The sequence below is a fragment of the Balaenoptera physalus genome (assembly GCF_965194825.1).
Source record: "Balaenoptera physalus genome assembly, chromosome: 2".
NCBI classification, from domain to species: domain Eukaryota; kingdom Metazoa; phylum Chordata; class Mammalia; order Artiodactyla; family Balaenopteridae; genus Balaenoptera; species Balaenoptera physalus.
Genome location: NC_138883.1, coordinates 120,176,564 through 120,202,723, shown reverse-complemented (window position 1 = coordinate 120,202,723; position 26,160 = coordinate 120,176,564). Strand labels below are relative to the sequence as shown.

The 26,160-nt window shown below is 54.3% G+C and overlaps 1 protein-coding gene across 3 annotated transcripts in view; it reads left to right on the top strand.

Moving 5' to 3' along the window:
* The first annotated feature begins 615 nt into the window (after positions 1-615).
* The window catches only part of PSTPIP1 (proline-serine-threonine phosphatase interacting protein 1), a 40,181-nt gene continuing 14,636 nt past the window's right edge, over positions 616-26,160 (top strand). The window contains exons 1-3 of one of the 3 annotated variants that reach the window (XM_082452674.1): positions 616-961; positions 20,356-20,456; positions 20,813-20,887. In XM_082452674.1, coding sequence (XP_082308800.1) covers positions 929-961; positions 20,356-20,456; positions 20,813-20,887 — 209 coding nt within the window. In that variant the 5' untranslated portion in view covers positions 616-928. Of the gene's footprint in view, positions 962-18,009; positions 18,164-20,355; positions 20,457-20,812; positions 20,888-26,160 lie in introns of those variants that run through there. The other 2 variants (XM_082452672.1, XM_082452673.1) reach the window with 2 other exon arrangements.

The following is a 26,160-nucleotide window of genomic DNA, read 5'->3' as shown; positions in this document are numbered from 1 at the left end:
CTCCATCTTCAGAGGGGGGCTTCCTGCCCCAGAGAGTGTCTAACCTGGGGACTTGGAGGGAAGGCAGTATCCCCATTTCTGTGCTTTCACGGCTCCCCCCAGCACACAGCTCTGTCTGCGCCCAGACTATGAGCTCCTTGAGGGCAGGATGTGGACTGGGGCAACGTTCACCCAGGGTTTGATGATGTTCTAGGCTTGGGTGAGCCCCTCCCTCCCCGAAACGGTGTGCTGGTGAGGGGTGGAGAGTCTAGCGTCTCTGGACCTGGTCTGGGGCGAGGCTTGGGGTGGTAGGTGACAGCACCTGGGTTCCTGCCCTCCTCCTTGCCCACAGCTTCAGTGGGCCTCGGGCTCCCTAAGTTTATGGCCGCTGAGAATGGTCCAGCTAGGGCATCGGAAGGAGGCAAGTGGAGGCAAGCAGCAGGGTGGCAGATGGCAGGCGGGGCTGCACAGGGGATCACAGTGGCTCCACTTCCTGTGCGGCGGCGGCCCTGGAGCCTGCCCTGGGGGAGGTTGCACAAACCTACCTGCACCGGCCCCGGGCTGCCTCTCCCACTGGCCCCTGCCTCCCCACACCCCGGGGCTGGCATCCCTGCTCTCAGTCCTGCAGCCTGCACTGTGTCCTCCGTCTCCACGGGGCTGGTGAGGGGCCGGGCCGGACACTGGGACCCGCCCTCCCATCACTGGGCACCAGTCCTTCCTCATTTTGCTGCTGATTCTAGCCCCAAACAAAACAGGTTGAGCCCTTTTCCTCCCTCCAGCAGTCTCTGGCTTACAGCTGCCTTCTGAGGCACTGCAGACGGCGCCGGCCTGGAAGGGGGGCCCTGGGCCAGCCCTGCCGGGACGGGGACGGTGCGCCTGGCTCCTGGCCCTCGTTCAGCCCTGTCTGTGGTAGGAGAGGGAGTTTTGCCGTGGCAGTCGGCTGAGGAAGATGCCCCAGCTTCAGTTCAAAGATGCCTTTTGGGTGAGTGAAGACGGCTGTGGGTTTGAGCCAGTGGCGTGCGCCCCGGGGAGGCCAGCCCCGCCGAAATTTCCCTGGGGTGGTGGGTGGGGATGCGGCTCCAAGTGGGGGTTTTCTCATAAAAATAGTGGTTGACTTTTGGGCTTTATCATCGTGGAGGTGACTTGGGCTGCTTCTGAGTCGGGAGAGGAAGGGGGTCCTCAGTCTGGGGTACTGATTTCTCTGCAAACTTCAACACAGTGAGTGGGGGATAGTCTCTGGGCTCCCAGGGCTGATTTCTCCCCCGAGTGACCCTCTCCCCACAGCAGGAACTTTTTAGGAGTGTCTGATATATGGGTGGGAGCTCGAGGAGGTCTTGTGAGGCGAAGGAGGGAGGGGGTCACAGGTTTGGGGACCAGAAAAACTTGACTTTGGATCTTGGCTCTGCTATTTAGAGGCTGGACAAGTCATTTTACTTCTCTGAGTTCCATTTTCCCCCATCTATATAGTAGAGAGAGATATTAATAAACATACCAACTGGATGGGAGGGTTAAAACAAGGTGATGTAACAAACTCCCCCGCACCTTGCTGGAGCGCCAAATGGGAATTCTCTTCCCCTCACCCAACCCCTCTTCCTTGCAGACCTTAGGGGTCCTTTGAGGAGGCAACAGGGCTGGGCAATTCCTCACTGGCTTTCTTAAATCCAGAGCACATGTAAATCAAGCCTTTTCCTTGTGAAATTCCAGCACCCAGCTGGCTCGTGGGGGTGAAATGCTTGGCCCAGGCCACACAGCCCGCAAGCCCAGTTTGGACCCCAGATCCCTTCAGCTTTTTTCCAGCTGTCTCTCAAGCTCCCCCTCTGCTCCTCAAGCTCTGGCTGTTCCCAGTGGCTCACAGGAAAAAGCTGAGACCTCTCTGGTTAGCGCTGGGGAATGTGGCTGTCCTGAGGGACCCCCTCCAGCCCTGCAGAGGACACCTGGCTCTTTGATCACTTCGCACGGCCTCAGTCGACAGCCTGGCCTCCCTGGGCCCTTTCCTAGGGCCTCCGGCCAGGAGGACGAAAGCTAACGAGCCAGGTCTTCCTTCCCTTCCAGGCCACGCTCCGCTTGGGGCCCGTGGCCAGCGTGTGAGTGGCCTGCTTCCCGCTGGCACTGATCGCACAGTGGGCAGAGGGATGCCTCTCTGGGCCTCCGTTTCCCCATCTCTACAAAGAGGGGCTGGAACCGGCCCAGAGAAGCCAAGGGAGGCAGACCTGGCTCGGCCCATTCCAAGCACCAGGCTGGCAAATGGGGCCCGTGCGAGGGGCAAGGGGTGAGGGGCTGCAGGGGTGGGGAGACAGGCCAGACAGTGAGCCATTACATCACTGCTCTGACTTAAAGTGCAAAGTCTGGGTAAAGGACAGGGCCTGAAAATCCAGGTGCTCAGTAGCCCAAGGCAGGCCAGGACACCTTGACTATATTTTAGCTCCAGGACATCTGTCCCAGCCCAGAGCCCCTGGGTCCACCTTCCCTAGGACAGAGCTGGGCCAAGGAATAGCCCTAAGGCAGGATCTGGGCAGCGGGGGATGGTACATGAGGGAGAGCAGGGTATGGTGGCAGCAGCCCACCTGTGGCAGCTTCCTGAGCGGTATCCCGCCCACGCTCTGTGCTCTCCCCACCTCTGAGCTGCTGCGGGCTTCACGGCCTACAGGTGCCCCCTCTCCGTCACTGCTGGCTCCCGGGGCCTGGGGTGAGGGTGCAGCTTCCCTAGGGAAGGCTGGAGCAGAGCGGGAGAAGTGGCCAGTGGGAGCCTTTCACACTGAGCCTGGGCAGATGCCCCAGAAGGTCGGTGGCAGCACCACTGCCCCCAGGGCTCTGAATTCTAACACCTCTCACTGGCGCTCAGCCCCGCCCAGCCCAGGAGGACAGCTAACAGTTACTGAGCATTAAAGATGTGCCAGCAGCCCGTTCTCAGGACTATGTATCTATTCACCCATTTAAACCAAGGAGGTAGATGCTATTGTTATCCCTGTTATTCGCAAGAGGAGGCTGAGGCACAGAGAGCCTAAGTCATTTGCCCAAGGTCACGTAGCTGGGATGAAACCGGACAGGTTGGCCCCAGTGTCTGGGCTCTCACCCAGGTGCTTCATTGCTCTTCTAGCAACAGGGCCCATCACTGGATCTTCGGGCCACGTTGGTGGAGGAGGGAGAAAAACTGTCCTTCCCACCTCCCAGAGAAGTAAGATCAGATGAGGTCCATAGAAGTCTTTTAAAGCCCAATTTACAGACAAGTCTGTAAAACGGAAGACTTAATGATCTAACTGCCATGGGGGTGTTAGGGAGAGGGCCCCGCCTGCCCCTCCCCCTGGCTTTCCCCCACCCCAGTCCAAGGCGCACCAGCTCATTGTGAGGAGGGAAACAGAAGTGTTTTCTGAGGAGCTAAGAGCTTGCATTGAAGCTTATATACTTTACTCATATGAGATGCCCTATAGCGGTTAGGGCCCATGAACTCTGATTTTACCCACAATTATAACAAGCTTGGTCGTGTGGTCTTTTAACCTATAGATACAGCAAATAGTAGGGATCTACATTTGGTTAAATACTGGTGGGCCTGAACTGTTAGAGACGGTTTCACAGATAGCTGGTAGCCTCATAGCAAGAGGAGACAAAAAAATTATAAAAAGCACACATAGTGGTTCAGAAGTGGTGGGAACATTCAGCCTGGGAGCAGACCAGTACTGTCCCTCAGCAGGCCTATATTTGCAATTTTGCCAGTGTGGCCACACAGTATTTATTTATAGCCTGCGTTTATCTTCAGCAGAACATTCAGACGCAGACCGCTGTGGGACTGAGGCAGGGGCGGGCCTAGCCACAGGGGGAGGGAAGGGAGCATTTGATTTCTGTTATACACGCACAGTGATAAAGAACATCACAGCTTCGCAGGAAGTCTGTGGCTGAGCCTCAGAGCAGGGGCTGTCGGAGAGACAAGGTTGAGGACGAGAATACCAGGTGCTCGAGCTGAGGGGGCCTTAGAGCTCATATAACCTGACTCAGCACCGAGCGGCACAGAAGCCCCCAGAATGTGGGGATACCACCCCCCCTTCCCCAGTACACACAGCTTTCCTTGCCAAACTGTATTGCACGAAACACCTGTCTGCCTCCTCAGTATAGGGCTGGCGAGTGAGGTATGTGTTCAGTCAATGTTTATAGAATAAGTGAATGAACAGTAAATGCATCCACGGTCCTAATGCCTTCCTGAACCTATCTTCTCCTTCATTTTACTTTAGTTACATTCTGCAAATGTTTGTTAAGAAGGGTTCACTACCAGGTAGTCTAAGCTGGGCCTCTGATCCTCACCCTCACGTCCAATCAGATGAATGAGACTGTCTTGCCCTCAAGGAGGCCAGAATCCAGTGCTGGAGACTGAGCTTCTCTGATAACACGGCCGGGCATGGGGCACACCCCGAGAGGTGCTCCGAGCTGCGCTTTCCCCTCCTACCCCCTCACTGCCTCCCAGACCTATATGTCCAACCGCCTTTGCGAAGAAGTCACTGGATATTGCTTCAGGAGGGAAAATCTAGGTTTGGACCAGGTTTTATTAAAATCCACATCCTGTCCCACTTGGGGTTGTTAAAAGGAAAAGTAAGGGCTGCATATACTACCTCTCACTCCCTGCTCTTCCCTCCCTGCCGCCCCGGCTTTGGGCAGGAACCATCAATGGGGACAGAGAGAACAGGCCTGAACTTTTCCCTCTGACTTGAGGTCACATCTCTCCCCTTTGAGGCTGGGCTCCAGCTTCATCTGGAAACCTCTGTGCCAAGCTGGGAGGAGCTGAGCTCCCCAACAGAGGACAGAAGGAGGTACCACATCCTGGGGTGGGGGAATGACTCACCCAGGATGCACGGGGTGAGGGTGGGGAGAGGGGACTCAGGCCCCATGTGTCTGATCAGCTACTGTTGCCTCTTCCCCTTCCCAGTTCTGAGACTCTGAGGTTCCCCACTGAGGAGGAGACTGAGGTGGGGACGACCCTCTTTTCAACATAATTCTGTTTTGAATGTGTGTGGGCCTGGGTATGATTTCCTCATCTTCAAAACACCATTGTTAGTGACTGCATGGTCCTCCAGCTGGTGGATTTGGTGGACATGCTGTGATTTATTTATCCAATCCCGTATTGTTGGACATTTAGGTTACTGCCAACTATTTAGTATTCTGGACAGTGATGTACGGGGTAGGTCTTTGTGTATCAAGGTTTTGCACTTGAGGACTACGTCTTTGGGTAGCTTCCCAGAAGAGGAGGCATTCCCGGGTGAGAGAGTGGGCCCAGTTCTCTAGCATTTGGCACTAGCAGTCACTTTGGGACCCCTCATAGTCCTCTGGCTGGGCAGGAGCCTTTTCATCCAGGAAAGAGGGACCAGAGTGACCTGGAAGGGGCTGAGAGGACTGGGCCTGGAGAGGCTCTGCTGGGAACCTAAGCCCACTCAGGCCTTGTGGGTGGACTTGCAGCAGGGCAGGGTCCTGTGGCCTTGAAGGCTGAGGGGGCCAGTGGCTGAGGACGGGGGTCCTTCCGAGAAAAAGGGGATTGTAGAGGCAGGAGGTGGGAGAGGGAGGCCCCTGGCTGTCCTTCCTTTGCCGCCACCTACTGCCTTCCCAATGTCTCCCTGGCCATGGCTGTCAGAAGGGATGAGGATGGACTCTCTTTCTGTGCTGGCTGCAAAGCTCTTCAAGGCATGGTGTTCTGTGTAAAAAGCATAGAGCCAAGTGCTGTGTCTTGCATGCGACCTGTTGTGAAAAGTGGGGGAAATAAGCATTTATGTCGGCACAGGCTTGTATTAGCAATGAGAGTCTCTGGAAAGACACACAGAGAACTAATTAAAGTGATGACCTTGGGGGGAGTCAGAGAAAAGAGACTGATGGGTTACAGGGCTGGGTGGCAATGAGCGTTGTCACTATGTATCTTTTTAATTTTTGAACCATGCAAATGTATTACCTATTGAAAAATTAAACTACACAACTAAAAATGAAAAAGAGGATGTTTATTTCCTGTTCTGTGAAGATTTTTTTCTCTGAGTCCCAGCTACTTAAATCATCCCCAGAGGAGCGGCAACAGTGCCTGTTTGTTCAGTGCCTATTAGGCGCCAGGCACTGTGACAGTCATTCCATGTGTGTCCCCAAACCCACCCTGCAGGGAAGGGCTTGCCAACATCCTCCCGTCTGCAGAACGGAGGCATGGGCAGGTCAAAGGCCTAGTTCATGGTCCTACGTCCTGGACAGAGCAGGGGCACCCACCTAGCTCTGTCGGACCGCATCCCGTTCTGCCCCTGACTCCAAGGAGATTCACCAGTTCTTGGTTCAGTTGTAACTCCTGTTGGATATAAGGGTGGCTCCCTATATGTTAACACTGGTTTCCATGGTTTTGGAAGTAATGTGATTTTTCTCTCCATAATTTTCTGCAAGTGATCACGGATTACGTATTTCATTAAAAGGAAAATATTTAAAAACACAACTAAGCAATTTCTGTTTTCAAGGCCAAGATGGTGTTTTTAGGCGACATTTGTAGCTCGATAGCATGAACTCTTCCACGTACTCTGTGCACACTCTGTGGTGCATGTGCCCCCTGGGACCTGAGAACTTGGTTCCTCAGCGCCCACTCCACAGGACGTGGTTGGCTGTCTAATGGCGATAGGTGACTGCAGAGGTTTGTGGTTGTGTTTGCCCTGCTGTTGCGATGCCTGCAGATGCTCTCCTGTAGGATTTCCTGGCAGCAGTGTCCTGGGCCAAGAACATAACCCACACCTTTGATTTTATTATTGGTGGAAAACAAGATCTGCTTCTCAAGACCCTCTTTTTGGTCTTGGAACCTCTTTTTGGTCTTTGGTGTCCAGGAACTCATGGACTTTTCCTGGCTGCTCCTGGCATCTCCCCCCAGCTGGGGTTGCCAGCCCCTGGGATGGAGAGGGAGGGCCTTGCTTGGGTTTGGAAGGGTTGGTGAGGATTTGGGACGTGGCAGGAGGGCAAAGAGTGCTCCAGGTGGAAGGAGTGGCACAGGCAAAGGTGTGGAAGGGGGAGAGGGCACAGTGGGTTTGCAAGGCGGTTTTCTGGCCCAGAGGACTGCGTAAGGTGACTGGTAGGAAGGGAAGGCCCTTGCCGGCTTGTGAAAGGTCTTGACCAACCTTGAGCGAAGGCAAAGATGCGTTCTTCCTTTTTGCACCCTCTCCAGTGACGGATGTTTCCACTCATGCAAAGAGGCTTGGAGGCTGCAGGCTGTGGGTAGGATGCCCGCCCACCTCGCCTAGAGCCTGGCTGACGCTGCAAACCACACGATGAAGGGAACGTGTTGTGGAAACTGAAACTGCCTCACTTCCAGCTAGAGAGAGTGGTACCCTGTGCCCGGGGGGCTGCCCATGCTAGGGCTCCCTGCTGGGCTAGCTCCGGAAGGTCCCTCCCTCATGGGCTCAGTCACTCCCTGTCTTCCAGTCTCAGAAGGGGAATAGGCCTCTTTGAAGCTTCCACCCTCACTCGCTGAGGGGAACCTGGAGAACCCTTTCCCCTCTCTGAACTTCAGTTTCCTCATCTGTAGGACGTCAGAGTGATTCTCACCTAAGATAAAGGCTTTGAAGATGGAGAGGCTCAGGGGACCACATTCTTCTGCTCAGCATTGGGAGTTAGCAGACCAGGAACAGATCCCAAGGGATCCCCACTTATAATTGGATAGGCACCTGCAGGGTGAACCTCACATGTGGATCCTCCCAGTCTCAGGCTGCCTCCCCAACTCTGTTCACCATTGCATATTAAATTCCACCATTAGAGAGTCATTCCTATGGCTTCAGGCGACAAGATGCAATAGCCCCATGAGGTTGTTATTCTTATTCCTGCTTTATAGAGAAGACTGAGGCTTATAGAGGGGATGTGGGCCTGGGGATGCCACCCCGTTGGACTTTGGGGCTGCTGGGCTAGGCCTGGCTGCTACCTTCCCAGGCCAGTTCAGAAAGCCCCTGGCGTCAGTGAGAGTGTGTGGTGGTTTGCTGAGACCTGGTACCCTGAGCGATGGGTGACAGAGGAGGAGGGTGAGTGACATCCCCTTCTGCTGGTGTTGACAGGCCACCCACTATTGGGCAACAGGAAGTGTCTGCTGGTGCTCCAGAGACTAGCAGCCCGGGTGGGGATGGGGCAGCCAGATGGGATCAGGGCTTCCCAACTGCAGAAATGGAAAAGCGGAAGCTGAGTTATACTGGAGAGGAAAAGGGGGTGATGGGCTGAGTCAGGAGAATGCTTGACCTGTTCAAGGGACAAGGAGGCCTGTGTGGCTGGGGCAGAGTGATAGAGGTAGACAGTAGTTGGAGATAAGATCAGAAATGTGACAGGGATCAAAAATCCCAAGGCCCAGGCACTGCCACAGGTCAATTGCATGCAAATTTCAGGGTGGAGGAGCAGTGTTTTTCAAAGTTCTCCAGTTTCCAAAGTGCAGCCAAGACTGAGAACCATTGGTGTAGATCACTGTGGTGTTTCGGATGCATTGCTGTTGCAGACAATGAGCATATATCTGGCTTTTATCATTTACGTGACCTCATCTGACTCACTTGTGAATGAGTAGAGGGTAGAGGGTTGTTTTTTTTTTTAACCTTATAACCTTATACAATTACTTTTTTTGTGGTCAGTATACGTAACGTAAAATTTACCATTTTAACCATTTTTAAGTGTGCAATTAAGTGGCATCAGTACATTCACAATGTTGTACAACCATCACCACTATCTATTTCCAGAACTTTTTCAAATTTCAAACAGAAATTCTCTACCCCTTAAATAATTACTCCCTATATCCCTCTTCTCACCTCCTACTCTGCTTTCTGTCTCTATGAATTTGCCATGCTAGGGACCACATATAAGTAGAATCAGACAATATTTGTCCTATTTCATTTAGCATAATGTCTTTAAGGTTCATCCATGTTTTAGCATGTGTCAGAATTTCATTCCTTTTTATGGCTGAAAAATATTCCAATCTACGTATATACCTCATTTTGTTTATCCATTTATCTGTTATCGGGCACTTGGGTTGTTCCCTCATTTTGAATATTGTGAATAATGCCGCTATGAACACAGGTGTACTAATACTGGTTTGAATGCCTGCTTTCAATTCTTTTGGGTATATACCTAGGAGTGGAGCTGCTGGATCATATGGTAATCCTATGTTTAACATGTTGAGTAACTGCTAAATTATTTTCCCCAGCAGCGGCTCCATTTATATTCCCATCAGCAATGCACGAAGGTTTCAAATAAACAAACAAAAAAACCCCAAAAACCAAAACAATGCACAAGGGTTCTGATTTCTCCACATCTTCACCAACACTTGTTATTTTCTGTGTGTTTTTTCCCCCAATCATAGCCATCCTAGCAGGTATGAAGTGGTATCTCTTTTAGGTGTTTTGGTGTTTTTTTTAAACTTTGCCTCTTTATTTTATTTTTTTAAAGTTTATTTATTTACATGGCTGTGCCATGCTGCATGCGGGATCTTAGTTCCCCTACCAGGGATTGAACTGTGCCCCTTGCAGTGGAAGCTCTGAGCCTTAACCACTGGACTGCCAGGGAAGTCCCTCATTGGTGTTTTGATTTGTATTTCCCTAATGACCAGTGATGTTGAGCATATTTTTTTATATTTATTGGCCATCTGTATATCTTCTTTAGAGAAATGTTTATTCAAGTCCTTTGCCTACTTTTGAATTGGGTTGTTTATCTTTTTGTTGTTCAGTTTTAAGAGTTAGTTTTTGTATATGGTGTTGAGTCCAACTCCATTCTTTTGCATGTGCATATCCAGTTTCTCCAGCACCATTTGTTGAAAAGACTGTCTTTTCCACATTGAATGGTCTTGCCATCCTTGTTGAAAATCAGTTGACCATATATGTGAGTGCTTATTTCTGGCTCTCTGTTCCATTCCATTGGTCTGTATGTCTGTCCTTATGGCAGTACCACACTATATTAATTACTGTAGCTTTGTAGTAAGTTTTGAAATCAGGAATTGTGAGTCTTCCAACTTTGTTCTCTTTTTTTTTTCTCAAAATTATCAGCTATTGAGGTCCTGAGTTGAGGTGTTTTTATTTTTTTAATTTTTAATTTTTTAAAATATAGTTGATTTACAATGTTGTATTAGTTTCAGGTATACAGCAAAGTGATTCAGTTATACATATTATATATTGATATATTCTTTTTCGGATTCTTTTCCATTATAGGTTATACAAAATATTGAGTGTAGTTCCCTGTGCTATACAGTAGGTTCTTGTCGGTTATCTATTTTATATATAGTAGTGTATATCTATCTGATAATCCCAAACTCCTAATTTATCCCTTCCCCCCTTTTCCCCTTTGGTAACCATAAGTTTGTTTTCTATGTCTGTAGATCTATTTCTGTTTTGTAAATAAGTTCATTTGTATCTTTTTTTTTTTTTTTTTTTAGATCCCACATATAAGCGATATCATATGATATTTGTCTTTGTCTGGCTTACTTCACTTAGTATGATAATCTCTAGGTCCATCCATGTTGCTGCAAATGGCATTATTTCATTCTTTTTATGGCTGAGTAGTATTTCATTATATAAATGTACCATACCTTCTTTATCCATTCATCTGTCGATGGACATTTAGGTTGCTTCCACATCCTGACTATTGTGAACAATGCTGCTATGAACATTGGGGTGCATGTGTCTTTTTGAATTATGGTTTTCTCTGAATATATGCCCAGAAGTGGGATTGCAGGATCATATGGTAGCTCTATTTTTAGTTTTTTAAGGAACCTCCATACTGTTCTCCACAGTGGCTGCACCAATTTACATTCCCACCAACACTGTAGGAGAGTTCCTTTTTCTCCACACTAGAGATGTTTTCATAGGCAAGGAAACTGAGGTTTGAGCCTTCCTGAGGTTGCCAACCTGGACTGGCCACCAGTCTATGACAAACCCCCTATAACTCTCCCAAACCTGGACATACTTGGGGATGGTGGGCTCCTCCTTACAGATGCCCTACCTCTGGCCCCCTGAGAAGGCCCATGACTTCTGAGCTTCCTTGAGGCCCCACCAGCTCTCACTCTTCAAGGAGGATTGTCCCACAGGCTGGGGTCACCGACTTCTTCAGGGGATCATGAGAAGGCCCTGAGGGAATTGATGTCCACCCTGGCCTGGGCCTGCCTAGACCTGAGGGGCCTTTGAAAATCAGGACTTCTGACCCCCAACTGCCCAGATGGCAGCCACTGAAGCAGAAGGGGTCCTCTTCTTTGTCACCTCTTGAATGTTTTCCTTTCATTTGGACCAGCTCTGAGCCCACTCTCCCAGGCCTGGGGACCCCAGACTGCAGGTGGTAGGAAGGTCCAGGAGGTCAGCTGGGGTCAGTCCACGCAAGCAGGGTTGAGGTGGTAGGCAGGGGATCAACACAGAAGTCTGGATCAGTGTCTCTGGAGCCGTTGTGAATACTAACAGCTTGGGCTGTGGGGGTCTGCACAGCGTAGGGCAACACCGTAGTAGGTGCTGTGCTGGTGTCTGCAGTTGTTCTCAGTCTGACCCAGAAGAGGATGGAAATTGACACTGGAACCAAAGGAACAGTGAGGCTAATTCCAGGGCCAGGGGAAGACCAGCGGCTGAGACTAGGTCTTGGGTCAAGGCAGGAGCTGCCATGAGCCCGCTGGAATTTTATTTTAGTCCTCAGATCACCCCCCAACCTTAGAGGGACTGCAGATTCATCGAGGGGAGGAGTTTGCACTCCAGGGTCCAAAGGTCTTGGTTTGAGTCCTACCAACGTATGAGTGCAAGTGAGGGGCTGAGTGGGAAAGGTAAGCAGTGAACGGTTCCAGAGAGCACAGGCTTCCCTCAGGCAGCCCCAGCACCCCAGAACCCTGGAGGTGGCATCTTGCTCCGCTTAGAGATGTGTTTTCCCACAGTGCTGCTCTATGCCGGATGCACACTGGCTGTGCTGGGCAGGGTGAAGCAATTTCCCAGTCTCCAACACAGAACCCTTGCTTGGAGGGCGCCGTCTTTGTCTCTCACACTGCCTTTAGAACCCGATGCCCTGCTTGGATTCCACTGCATTCATGGTGTGGCCCTGGTGAGTCCCGCCACTCTCTCAGCCTCTGGCTCCTTGTCTGTATTAAATCCATTACTGTGGTTAAAAGATAGACGTGGTGAAATGAATGTTAATGGCCTAGGGCAAGAAGCCCCGCCTATAGACCCTCAGCAGGTACAGGAGCCCAGGAAGCCCCTGGGCTTGGAGGGCGTTGCAGCCAGAGCCCAGGGTCAGCTCTGAGGCCCAGAACCTACCAAGGCCGGCAGAGGAGGCTGAGGGACCTAATCCAGGGGCTGTGGGTGTCTATTCCTGCCTTTGGGGAAAGGTGTGAGGAGCGGGGATCCCCTGCAGCCCCAGGGGCCCATCTCTGTCCCTTGAGCAAGTCTCAAGCCCAGAGGAGGCTGCCAGCCCTCACCCTGAAGCCACTCACAGCTACCAAGCAAGACGCCCCACATCAGCCCAGTGAGGGCTTGGAGTCCAGTGTGCGTTCCACTATACGGGTGAAGAAATTAAGGCTGAGAGATCGGAAGCAAGCAGTCGATTGGATTCCAACCAGCTAAGATTCAAACCCAGCTCTCCTTTTTTTATTTCCTTTCTTGGTTTACTTTTACCTGATATGTACTAATCACCATGGCCACCATTTTCCAGGAGCTCCTTAAGTGTCAGCGTGCCTTTGTTGGGCTCCTACATATATTATATCATTTAGTCCTCAGAGCCCCAGGGAAAGTGGACAGTGTGTTCACACTCGTTTTACAGAGGAGGGACTCTGTGCACAAGAGGTTAAGTAACTTGCTCAAGGTCACACCATCTGTGTGCATGGGACGGGCCAGGACTAGGACGCAGTGCCTGGGGTCTTCCCACACCCCCTACCTGGACTTTCTCTTGTGGAGGTGTTCCCTGTGGGCCATCCTCTGGCGGGTGTAGGAGGTGTGGGAGGGGTGATAATTGGGGAAGGGGACGTGCAGAGACAGCGCCTGGGCCACAGATGCCGGTCCCCAGTCCCTGGCCGGTCACTTACAAGCTGGAGCCCGTGCAGCAAGGAGCCCTGTGCAGCTGGCCACATGCAGGGGATGGTCAGGGCCTGTCCTTGTTGACGGGTCAGAGTCTCCTCCGGGGCTCAGCGTCTGGGGTGGCTCAGGTCCCTTCTTCCCTCCAACCACCTTCCCTACCTGCCCTCAGCCCTGGCCACTGCTGGATCCTATAGGCACCCCCCCCAACCCGCGCCTAATCAGCTTGGTGGGGGGCACTACAGAGGAGCTGTGTGACCTGGGCAAGTCACTCACCTTGCTGAGCCTCCGTTGCTCACCTGTGACGTGGGGCAGTAAGGGCACAGTCCTGACACTGCAGGCTTCTCTGGGAATTAGAGGCATGGAGAACACTGGCCTCTACCCGTCCACATCCCTCCCATCCTGTTCCCGTCCCCTGAACTTGGAACCTGGCCCTGGATCCTCGTTACCTCCGGGAGGGTCCCACCACTTGGTCTGCCTGACTCAGGGCTCCGCCTCAGCTGGCCTCAGGTTACCTCTTCAGACACCTGCTCCAGCCCCTCAGACCCCTCACTGCTGCTCCTGCGGGGCTTGTAGCCGCTCACGGCTCTGAGCATCAAGCTTCCGGTCTCCCAAACCCGAGCGGCTCATCCCCACCTCCAGGCCTCTTCCCCAACTCGTGTTCACTCCCTGCCTCACCTCTTGTGCTAACTTCTACACGTTTTGGTTTCATAAAGCAGGAGGGAGAAGTGGGGGATCGAGCTGGGCCTTTAAGAGCAGAGGGGAAGTGAGATGTACATCACAGAATGGGGGAGGGCAGTGCAGTAGAGGAGGCCCTTCCTGCTTGACGCTGCAAGAGGCCTATTTAAAAGAACAAAGTCTGAAGCGGCAGGCCCACACAATTGCTGTTTGAGCCTGGACAAGTTACGTAACCTCTCTCATCATCGCATTCTCCCCGGGTTGGTATTACTGAGATAAGAGGCCCCAGGTACGCACAGTTGGTCCCCTTCTGTTGCTTGTGTTGTTCCCCTGGTCCCCACACCCGGCTCTGTGGGATTCCTGAGAGCTCCTGAACATTCACAGGGCTCCAGCAGGGCCCCCTGAAGACTGCAGGTAACCATCAGTCCCCAGCCTCCAGATTCCCCAAATCTTGGGGAGCCTCAGTTTCCTTATCTGTACAATAGGGATAATAATACATTGTACAAAGTAGAGGGGACGAGTCTGTCTGGATTATTTAAAGGTGCTGGTTAACGAGTCATTGAATTGCAAATGGTCTGCTCTTCTCCATGGGGCAGCTCAGGAGCTGTCATAAAGCCACGTCAGCTCGAGGGCCTCCCTAAGACTCTTCCTCAGCCTTTGTCCAGTGTATTTGCTGAGTGTTGCTGTGCAGACCTGGGCACCAGGACCCAGTAGGCTAACAGACCCATGTTCTGCCTTCAGGGGGCTGCCTTCTCCAGAGTTCAGTGCTTACTACCTCAGGTGTGCTGACAGTCCCAGTGGTTTGGTTTCTCAGCCCACAGCAGACAAGCAACAGTGGACTAGTTAATAAACCAGCCACGGTAGGCACCTTGGCCGCAGAAAACTGTTAAACTGCAGTGAAGGGAGAGGGCAAAGCAGCCCGGGCACCATGCGGCCTGTAACCGTGTTCAAAATCGCAGTCCGTGGTTTCCGGGGCTTCCTGAGATGAAGGGAGTAAGTCCAGTCTCCCAGTCTCCCTGTTCTGTCTCCTCTTCACTAGTAAAATGTGATTTAAAAAAAAAGAAAGAAAGAAAGAAAGAAAAATGTTAGAAAAAATGTATAGGGCTACCCTGGAGGTCCAGTGGTTAAGATTCCACGCTTCCACTGCAGGGGGCACAGGTTCAATCCCTGGTTGGGGAAGTTCTGCAGTGCTGTCAAAAAAAAAAAAAAAATATATATATATATATAGAGAGAGAGAGAGAGAGAGAGAGAGCGCCTAGCAACCCAAGAGCACATCAGTTATTAGAAAGGTTTTTGACAAGCATGGCTAGCATTTTGCAGAATGGATTCTGAACTTGGTAGGTGCAAGCAGGAAGCTTAATGTTTTTCCTTCCACCTTCCAAAGCCACTGGTAGCTCTCCCTTCCTCTACCCTGGGCATGTGTTAGAGTGTTTCTAGTCCTTTTCAGGTCTAACTCCCTCCATTTCCCCCACATATCAAAATCTCACTCTTGTTCACTTGAAAGCTTCCCAGTCTCCCCTCTTGGCCCGTGACTGGAAGCCGATGCTGGGGACAGAGAGCAGGTCGTCTCTGCACTTGCCGTGTTCTGCCACCTCCACTGCCTGCTGCTTCTGTGTCTCGACAGACGGCGTGGGGCGCAGGCTTGGAAGCTCTAAAGGGGTGAAGTGTCTTATTTCCCTGGTGCTGCTGTAGCCGGTGCGGCGGGTAGCAAATGCACACAGGTCAGCTCTTCCTCTCCTGGCTGCCTCAGCGGGTTCTTTGGTGACCTGGCGTATCCCGCTCCATCCCCTGCAGCTGTCCACGTCTGACCCCTCCCAGCTGCTCCCCACCGTCCACTCCACGCAGCTTCTTTCGGGGGCTCTTCCCTCGCTGTCAGGCATTTCTCACCAGCAGAGGCTTACTACAGGCAGCTCTCTTCCCAGCCACCTTCCCGGCCTCCACTTGGTTCCCAGGAAACACATGGCGCCAGTTCCCAACTGCTCCCTCCCCAGGCCTCATTCCCCTCAGGCAGCTCCAGCCCACCCCGGACTTCTTCCGACTTCTCTAGGTAAGATGCAGCCATGGTTGCCATGGCTTCCAAAAGCCAGCAGACAGACAGCAGCCTCTCTGCTGGAAGGGCAATTGAAGGTCACTTCCTCTCCCTAAACCTGTTTCACAGTCAGGAGGCCCCAGAGAGGGCAAGGGACTTTACTAAGACTACCCAGCTTCTTCCTGGCAGATCAGACCTGGTACCAAAACCCAGGCCTCTCCCTCTAAGGTTTAGCTGTCCTCTGAGGGACTTTATATTCTGGAATTCCACGTAAGGAAACATTTGAAAAGGCTTCTGCAGCCTTTTAAATGGACCCTCTGGTGGGGGAGGGTGTGTGGTAGGGAGATAACTTGTTTTTTCCAGCCTGGCGCATCTGGGTTCTGTCTGGTGGGGGGGTGAGAGGCAGGCAGGGACAGGGTAGGGCGTGGGGAGCTGCCACTTGCTGAACAGCCACTGAGCCCGGGGCTTTGCAGAGAGTTGAGGGAATGAGCCAAGATCTGATCTGGGAGAGCTGGGTTCAAATCCCTGCTGTGCCCTTCAGGGCCCCTGAGCAGATTAGGTAACCTTTCTGGGTTCCATTTTTCTCATCTGTAAAATGGGGGTAATCCCGGCTCAGGGCAACCTCTGACCTTGCGTTTACTATTCTCATCTGTGTACATTATGTCAGTGGCTTCTCAGATCAAACCTAGGTGGTGGGAACAATTAGGCTTCTTTTTACAAGGAGGGAAGTAGAGGCTGAGAATGACCAGGACCACAGGGTGGGGTGTGAACCCGTATCTGGTCTGCTGAACTCTGTCCAATCTCTCAGGCCAAGCCCGGGCCCCCTCCCTGACTGGGCGGCCAATCTGCCCTGATAAGGCTGTGCCCTAGAGGGTGGGCTATCAGGGCCAGGAGAGGTTGGCCTCTGCCCTCACTTCCTCCATGAGGAAACCAGGTCCCGAGAAGGGAAGTGGCTTGCTTGGCACCCTGGTCTCTGTGGCCTAGCCCATGCAGCCACCAAGCATTGTATGGGTGTAAAAAGGAGGAAGTGGCAGTGTGTACAAAGGCCAGTGGGGGCATGGCAGGGCCGGGGCCAGCTGGTGGGCCTGGACCGTGGCTTACAGCCAGAGCCACCCAGAGAAGGGAGCAGGTGGGCCGCCCCTGAGCACAGCCCGGCACCCAGGCCTCCCGCACGCTGCCTTCAGGCTGAGATAGGACTATGCTTCCTCCTGCCAGAGTTGTCCTGAGCACCTCCTCCTGCAGCCCTGATCTGACCCCTCTGCAGAGAAAGGGAGGCCCAGAATGGCCACACAGTGCAGGCGGCAAGGCCTGGGTTCCCACATCTGGCTTGAGGGAAGTCTCCCAAAAGAGGGGACCGCACCTGCCTGCCACCTGGCGCCCTCCCCTGGGGTGGATCGCCCTAGTGCCACATGGTGAGGGTGGGGCCTCCGGCTGCTTGCCGGCTCTCAGCAGCTCGTCTGCAGAGCCAGCCCGGCCCTTCTCCAGGGCGGCGTTCCTCTGACCCAGCCTGGGCACAGAGCTGGCCTCTGTGAATCCATGGTAACTGAATGACAGACGGAAACACAGCTTTGGTTTGAGGCAGAGAGAATTTGGGAAATCATTTTCAAAAGTTTTTTTTTTTTAATCATTTTTTGATGTTTCAAAATGTAAAAGAGTTGCTGGACTGTCTATTGAATGACTGATGTCGGTATGTGAGTTTGGGAACAAGCTGACCTGGGTTCACATCCCAGATTCTGATCTTTACCAGCTGAGGGACCTTGGGCAGTCACTTCCCCTCTTTTCCTCCTCATCACCGTCCTTACCTCCCTGGGTGTGTGGTGTTTTCAATAAGAAAACAGCTGTGATATTCTTGGTATGGTGTGTGGCAAGTGGACTCAATAAATAGCAATTTCACAGAGGGCAAGGCCACAGGCAGATCTCAGGTGACAGAGGCTGCAGGTAGACAGAAGGAGATGGGAGGCCCTGTCTTCTGGTAGCTTCTGCACTGTGGAAATGGCAGCCTGAGACTGTCAACAAGGGCCCTGACAGGGAGCCCTGGACACCAAGAGGGTGGAGCTGGGTAGGTGCAGGGAGGAAAGGCCAGGATGGGCCCCCTGGAGGAGGTGACTCTGGTGCTGGACCTTAGACAGTAAGCCTGCAGGACTGATTGATTAAGTGATTGAATGATTGGTTAGTTCATTTCCTCAGCAGTTTCCTGAGTCCGGCTGTGCCCAACTCTGAGCCATGAGTCAGAAGCCCTGGAGGAAGAGGCAGTGGTGGGGTGGAGGAGGGGTACAGGCTGGCAGGGAGCAGGCCCCAGGGAGTCAGGCACTTCCTTGGAACAGTCTAGTCACTTGTGACGGTGGTTCACTTGGCCAAAGCCCCTGCCAGCACCAGTGTGCTCTGAGCAGGGGCTGGACCAGACTCTCAAGCCTGCAGTGCTTTGGGGACTTGAGCTCCTGAGGACCCAGCCTGCAGGACCCCTCTGCCTGCCACCTCCTCCAGAATGGCCAATGTAGGTTTGCTTTTGCTTCTCTTTCCACTCTGGGGGTCTCAGTAAGGACAGTGGGGTTTCCCTGGGGAGTGGGAGCCGGGCATGGGGCTGGGAGGGAAGAGCAGAGCGTCCGCTGCAGGGCTGGGCTTGGTCAGCGTCTCCCTGCTCAGGCCCCCCTCCCAGAGGCATCAGGGAGTAACAGCAGGTGCCCTGCAAGTCCAAATCCTTGTCCTGCCTCCGCCTGTAGGACCTCAGGCAGGTCCTTCCCTTCTCTGGGCCTCAGTTTCCCCAAGGACTGAGGGGCACTGGACAAGATGCTTCCCAGTTCTGGTGGTCTATGGAATTTGGCCCTGAATACTGGTGTCCAGCTCAGAGTGACCCTCTTGAGGGGGAGGGCAGATCCATTTTCCTCCCTGGCTGCCACAGGCTTTAGTCCTGGGGGTCCGGAGGGAGGACAGAGGCTGAGGGGCAGGAAGCCGTGGTCTGCTGCCTGGTTAGTAGGCAAGTGGCCCGTGAAAGCTACAGAAATGGAAGCCTGGTGCACACCAGCCTGGACATTGCAGTGGACAGGCTTGCAGGGGTTGGGGGGTTGACTTCCTCCTGCTGGGGTTCTGAGTAGTCAGCCAAGGCCCAGGCCTGCTGCTTGTCACCCAGTGGGCAGCTGAACCTGGGTCTCAGGAATTTCTAGTGCTGCTTATGGAGGAGGGTATGAGCTTGGCATCCTAACCATCCTACAAGCCTGCAGATTCCATTATTCTGAGTTTGCTGAAGGTGGGCTGGGCCTGGCATAGGGCCATCTGGAGCAATTTATGGCATCTCTGCCCTTCTCTACCACGTCTGATTCTCCTTAGACCTTGAAGAAAAACACCTTCTCCTCAAGTACTACCTCCCGCCCCCAACTTCCTACACCAGCAGCTCAGAACCCACTCCAGGGATGAGAGTCAGATCAACAGCAGGATGGGTGGCAGAGAGGCAGCTGTGTCCTGAGAATTCTCCAAGATGGCCCTCTCCCCACCATCCTGGCTAAGAGGCGGACCTAGGGTGTGCTGGGTGTCCTGGGGTGCTAGGTGTGTCCTAAGTGTGTGCTAGGATGTGCCCTAGCCCTGACCCTCAAGGCCCACCTCAGCAGATGGGTGCAGGAGCCCGGCGTGGCATCTGGTACACAGCAGATGATCAGGGAACAGCAATTGCTCTTGTCTCTGCAGAGGCTCTAGAGTGCAGGGGTGAAGGGCACGGACCCGAATAAGACAGCCTGGGTTCAATGCCACACCTGCTGCTTTCAAGCTGTGCACCCTGAGTACACTTCACCCATCTGTGTCTCAGTTTTCTCACTTGGACCCCTGAGATAAAGAGGGTAATTGAGAAGGTGACAGGAGTGAGCAGTGTTGGGCACCCCGTAAGGCTGTCATCACGGAGCCTTGGTGGGGACCCTTCCCATGGCTGTCTTAGACTAGAGTTGCTGTGTCCTGACTATGAGCTCTGATCCACGAGGGGCTCACCTACACCTGGTACCTCCACAGATGGGGGACCTACTGTGTGCCTGTGTGAAGCTGTTACCAACCAGGGTTCTTGGCCTCCTTAATCAATAGAAATTGATCAGAGGCCAGACAAGAAGTTCAGGCAAGGCTTTATTGGGGTCCCTATTGCAGCAGGGGGGAGCGAGAACAAACAACAGTTTCCCTTGTTTGCCCGCTCGCTCAAGGGGGAAGAACTTGTTCTTTATATGGGGTGAGGGTAGGGGTGTGTCCAGGGGTCGGGCTGGAGGGGTGGCTTAGGTGGTCTGCCCGCCCCTTAGCTGGTGTTGCATGCAACGAGCTTTTGCTCCCGACCCACTGCTTTTCCTCTCCCGGCTCTTCAGAAGTGGCAGTTGAGGTTTCTTGGGTCTTCTGTATCTTTTGGTCCAGAATTTGCCCCAAATGCACATGCACGCCGTTATTTTTAGTCCCATATAATTTCTTTGTATTTTGTAGCTTGAGGAGAGGTGTGTCCAGGTGCCAGCACTGCAGCACTGCAGCAAAGGGGCCCAGGTCCCAACCTGTCTCAAAGCCAGGCCCTGAATCCCAAGAGCTCGTTCTTGGATAGGGCAGAGCGGGGCAGACGGGGAGGCCAGGCTGGAGGAGGTCAGCAGGGTCCTCACCAGGCTGCAGTCTGCGTTCCCCCGACCCACGCAGCCCGGCTGCGGCCCTCACACGTCCCTCTGTCCTGTGTTCCAGTGCAGGGACTTCACGGCCCACACGGGCTACGAGGTGCTGCTGCAGCGGCTGCTGGATGGCAGGAAGACGTGCAAGGATGTGGAGGAGCTGCTGAGGCAGAGGTGAGCCCCTCCCCCCAGCCCCCGGGAAGTGGCCGAGCCCCCATCCTGGCCGAGCTGCCGGCTGGGCCCCCCCCACCCCACTGCTCTAAGAAGTCAGGAGCGCAACTCTCCTGTTTCTCACGACCTGGGCCTCCCCAAAGTGGGCAAATAATCTGATGTTCCTCCAGATGTCCTTGAATTTAGCCAACACTTATATAGACGAAGGGCTGGAGGCTTAACCTTCTCAAGGAGGAGCCCACCGGCCAGCTGACCCCCAGAGCAGGTGGACTGTCAGGTCCTCCTGCCGCCGCCGGCAGAGCCTGAGCTGCGGGCGGCGGAAGTGGAGGAGATGCAGTGCTCAGGGGTTGTCATTGCAGGGCCCAAGCAGAGGAACGGTATGGGAAGGACCTGGTGCAGATCGCCCGGAAGGCAGGCGGCCAGACAGAGATCAAGTAAGAGGGCCCCTCCTGCTTCGCCAGGCACTTTCCACAGGGTTTAGGGCTTCCCCGTGTGGGGTGGACTGGGGAGGGCCGGCGAGGGTCTGGATGGCTCCCAGGGTAGGGTACCTGGAGGGCATCTCTCTTGGGAGTCAGGCATTCTGGGCGAGGTGAGGTTCTGCGTGTGGGAAAAAGCCAGCAGTCTGGGCACCAGGGAGGCCCTGGGCAGGGGGTGAGGTCATCTGTCCTCAGGTGCCTGCAGCACAGCCCGCACCCTCTGGGCGGCCCCCATCCAAGTCCTGAGAGCCCTGAGGGGAGGTGACAGGACCCCACTGGCTGCCGGAGACCCCGCAGCATTGGCTCGGCTCAGGCTTCCAGGAGGGACGTGTGGCCACAGGCGGGGGTGCCAGCTCCTCACCCGTCAGCCCTGGGACCTTGGTGGGGGGGTCACTGACACTCTGTGCCTCCGTTACCTCATCAGTGAGCAGACGACAGTACAACCTTCCTCAGAGGAATATGTGAGTCCAGGGCTGGCTCAGGCCTGGCTGGGAGGGGAGGCAGTAAGGGCACTTGCTGCTGTGAAGCCGCTGGGCCTCTCTGGCCCTGGGGCCTGGGTCTCTGTGTGCAGACTGTCAGGCGGGGACGCAGATGGAGAGAGAGTGACGATTGGAGGGCAGCTAAGGAGAACTTTCTAACAGTGGAGCGGAGGGGGCTGCCTCGGGACGTGTGGACTCTCCCCGCTGGGTGAGGACCGAGCCAGGCTGAGGGGCAGACAGGACCCTGGACTCCAAGTCTGGTAGAGCTCCTCCTACCCCGGAGCCGCAAGACCTCACCCAGCCTGCGGCTGCCATAGCAACCCCTGCCCCCTGCCCCTGCTCCCACAGGGGTCAGGCCCGTAAGTGTCTGGCTCTGCCCAAGGAAAGTGGCCCTGGACCCTGTCAGCTGCAAAGCCCAGAACCGGGTCCCCTCATTTGAGTGTCTGAATAAACAACATGCTCTAAGTCTCCTAAAGACATAGGCAACCCTGGCTGGTCCCTGCTTCCAACCTGGAGTCAGGGAAAACTTGGAGAGGGCTAGAGGAAGGTTGAAAAGTGGTGTGAGCCAGGGGAGATGAATGCTCAAGGCCCAAGGGTCCTGCGTTGGACCACAAAGTGTGAACAGCAGCTTCAGGAGTACGAATGCAGGAGCCCTAGTCCCCGCTTGACCTTTGTGAGCTGTGTGACTGTGGGCAAGTCACTTAACCTCTCTGAATTTGGTTCTCATCTGTCCACTCCAGTGGGCTGTTGAGCAGATAAAGATGGCAGGGCCGAGGTTGAATACCGGCTGAGTGCCGAGGAGGGCTCAGGACATGGTGAGGAACGAATGGAAGTCTGTGGGGACCTTCTTTGTCTTCCAGGCAGGGGGTGGAATCAAGAGAGCATGACCCAGGGGGAGTCCCTGCCCACCTCCTGGCCTCCCAGGCCTGCTGGAAAAGGAGAACTTTCCCAACAAGAGAGGAGACCTCCTGGGGGAAGTGGAGAGGGTGCTCCAGGCAGGGCCACGGTGGGAGGTCAGGCTGGAGGTGGACTGCGTGAGGCACGCTCAGGGGGCTGTGAGTCACGGGGGACTTAAAATAAGGAAGGAGAAGCCACCAATGAAGAGAATAAAGTGGGAATGGAGCCAGGTGGGCAGTGGGAAGGGTGGAGAGGTGTACAGAAGTGGCCAGGGCGAGGCTGTGGGCAGCCCTGATTCTCTGCGTGGTTATAGGAAGCCGAGTGGGTCAAGGTCTGCCCTGCCCTATATGCTGTGTGACCCTGGGATGGTCACTCCCCCTCTCTGAGCCCTGGGTCCTCAGCTGTGAAAGGGTACAATCACTCCCAAGAGTTGCTCTGGACAGTCACAATGTCAAGCAGAGAGCGCCAAGCCACAGCGACGCTCGATAAACAGCAGGGGTCTTTAGGATCTCATGGGCCCCTCCATAAGTAAGATAAATTGGGGTCACCCGGTTTAGTTTAACACTGAGGAGCCTGCCTGGCCAGCCTAGACCATTTCCTCTGAGGCCCAGCCCCTCCCTGGCCCTGGCCCTAGAGGCACAGCTTCCATCCAAGGTGGGAGCACCAGGGTGGGGCCCCAGGCCAGGGAAGGGAGGAGAGTCAGGGTCCACCTTGCTGCCTACCAAGGAGGAGCTGGTGCCTGGGCTGGGAGGGCCAGGCCCTACGGCTCAGCATAACCAGCAGAAGGAGAGGCAGGAACAAAACCCACAGGGGCCCCGCTGCACAGCCACACGGGTTCCAGAGCAGGCTGGGAGCAGTGCATGCACACCAGCACTGCCCCGAGTTCCCCATCGAGCTGGGGTGGCCAGAGGAGCAGGGCAGAGCAGAGGGCACCTCCTGGGAGAGGTGGAGAGGAGGGGAAGGCACCTTCCTGACAGAGGACCGGCACGGACAAAGGCTGGAGGTGGGAAAGCTCAGGGCACATTCAGAACCAGAGAGTCAGGAGGCAGGAGTCAGACCATCCCAGCTCACCTGCTGCTTCCCGTCGGGCTGTGCCCCTTGCAGCTCCCAGCTCAGCTGACTCTGCACAGTAGGTGCTTAACAATTACTGCTGTTGGTCCACAAGGCGTGTACTAGGGTTGGTGACACCATTAAGTCATTCCTTTCTTTAACTGTGGGCCAAGCATCCATCATCCATCCAAGCATGTATGGAGCACCTACTATGTGCCAGGCCCTAGGCTGAGTTGGGAGGGATTCAGAATTTTTAAAATAAAGTAAAATAAAGGGCCTCACTGTTCTGAAGCCAGGGTCTAGCACACTGAGGGTAACTTCACTCTCGTCCCCAGTCCTTTGCATCAGAACATCACTCCAAGGGCCCTCTCATGCCCCACCTCCTCCAGGAAGCTCTCCCAGACACTCTGGCCTTGCCTGCCTGTCAGGGTCTTGGCTTAGACCAGGTTGCCCCATCCCACACCAACGTGGAGGGCTCTTTGTGGGTAGGGTGAGTGGCAACCATGACAACATGGGTCACTTCCTTGTCGCCGTGGAGACTTGTGGGGGGGTGTGGGGTTGGCTCCTGGCAAAGCTGGCCTGGTCGCTCCGTGTGGGGACCGGCAGCCCATCCTCCAGGGCCCGTCTCCTGGTCAGCGGGAGCCCCCTGCCTCCCCGTGGCCAAGGCCCCTGTGTCCCATGGGATGCTCATTCTCAGCCCCCTTGAGGGTGGGTGGAGGGCTGGGGGTGCATAGGCTGGATGGGGCGAACGAGGAGGACAAAAGCTAAGGGGTGAAGTGACCCCAGAAATAGCCCAGCGAGAGCTGAGAGGGTGGAGCAGGCCAGCCTCCCCACCCCTGCTGCCTGAAATAGAGCATTTGTGTGTCATCCCCTGACCTCAGACTGGTCAGAAGGCCAGAGACTCAGCCACATATATTAAAACGAGGTTACTCCCACCTTCAAGTGACTTTTAGCATTCTCCTCCTTCACACATTAACTCAGCAAGCATCTGCTGGGCAGTGGCAACAGGGGACACACAAATAAGACCTGGTCCCCAACTCGAGGGACCCCCACAGGCCCTTTCAATGCATCTTAAAGAAGCGCTAGGTGGGTGCAGGGGGCTTATCCATAACATCTAAACCACACATCCAGCCCTTACAGAAAGTTCACCTTGACTCTCCTTCCAACCTTGGGGCCTTTGCTCTGGCTGTTGCCCTCATTTCTCCCCTGCGAGGTCTAGCCGAAATACCGCCTCCCCCAGAAAGCTGTCACCTCCCCCCACTCTTGTTCATCCTGCGCCACATAGGGTGCTGAGTGCCACAAGCTGCAGAAGCTGCATGGGGCAGGGGTTCAGGAAATAAAGGGAAATTGAGGCAGGGCTGGGGGCAGCTTCCTGCGAGCCCCTCTGCAGTAACCACGAGCAAGAACGGCCCCCACCTGAGTCCTTACACCCTCTCGTCCCTGCTTCACCCCACTTGTCACAGCCTGAAACGCTGTGTTTTCCTGTCAAAAGAGAGGGGGTTTTTTTCATGATCTCTCTTCCTCTGAGCTCAGAGCATGAAGGTATCACTGAGGATATTGGAGGGACAGAGGCGGGCCCTGTTCCCATCAGGGCTCCTCTGAGGTCAGCTCACTGAGGCCCAGCCTCCAGCAAGGGGAGCAAGAGGCCCATCTCCTGTCAGCCGGGAGGCAGGAGCCTCACGGCTGGCAGGTGCGCAGGGGGTGGGATGGCAAAGCAGGGACCACGAGATAGTGCGTGTCACATGGTGGTACAGAAGTACAGAAGGAGACATTTACACTGGAAATTCAGACTGTTTGGAACAGAATTCCAGGCTGAGTGTCCTGAGAGCCGGGTTGAAAAGGGCAATGGGATGAGTTACGCATGAGGACACTGGTGACTGATAACAGAGGTCAGAGGCCTGCAAGCGGTCCCCATCCTTGACATGTGATGGAGACACGGTAGAGGAGAGCTCTGGGACATCTTGGTCATGGTTTCCCTGAGTGGTTTGGAGTTGAGAAAGGCCTTGGAACTTATCGCTCTGGGCTGTAATCCTAGGGACAATGGGGAGGAGAACCAGGCATTGCCGCTGTTCAGTGGCCTCACAGTTCAGTGCTGTGACAGACACTCAAGGTATCAACCCAAGATGACAATAGGAACAAGTGCTCTGAAGGGACAGAAGAGGAAGCCAGGCAAAGATGCCGCACATAGGGAACTAGCATGTGCAAAGGCCCTGCGCAAGAAGGAACATGGCATATAGAAGGAACTGGTAGGTAGCCAAAGAACAGGGATAACAGGTGAGAAGTGAAGCTGGAGGGTTGGAGGTGATGGGGCAGGGGCTAGGGTGGTGGCAGTGAGAGGTGGACCGATAGGAGATTTGGGAAGTGAAAAAGAAGGTAACGGAGGGGGAGGAGGGTGGAGCCAAGGGCGCTGGTAGGCTTCTGGTGTGCATAACCTGGTAGACGGTGGTGCCTTTGCTGAGAAGGGAGCCCTGCAGGAGGAGCAGGTTTGTAGGGCAATGAGTCCAGTTTTGGACACTCTGAGTCTGAGGTGTCTGTGAGGTGTGAAGTCTAAAAGGAGGTGAGGACCAGGCAATGGGTGTGCAAGCCCCAGCCTGTGGGAGGGGTCTGGGCAGGGTGTGGTCATGCTGTGGGTCATGATGGGGCATGGAGAAGTGGCCATACTGGACCTGGAGAGGCTCTAACCGTGGACGGGGAGACTGAGGCAGGAGATGAGTGTGTGAGAAGGAGGTGTAACTGCTGGCAAGGTGTCAATTCTGTCAGAGAAGAGTCCTGACCTCTCCACCCCCCGCCAGGGCAGGTGGGGTC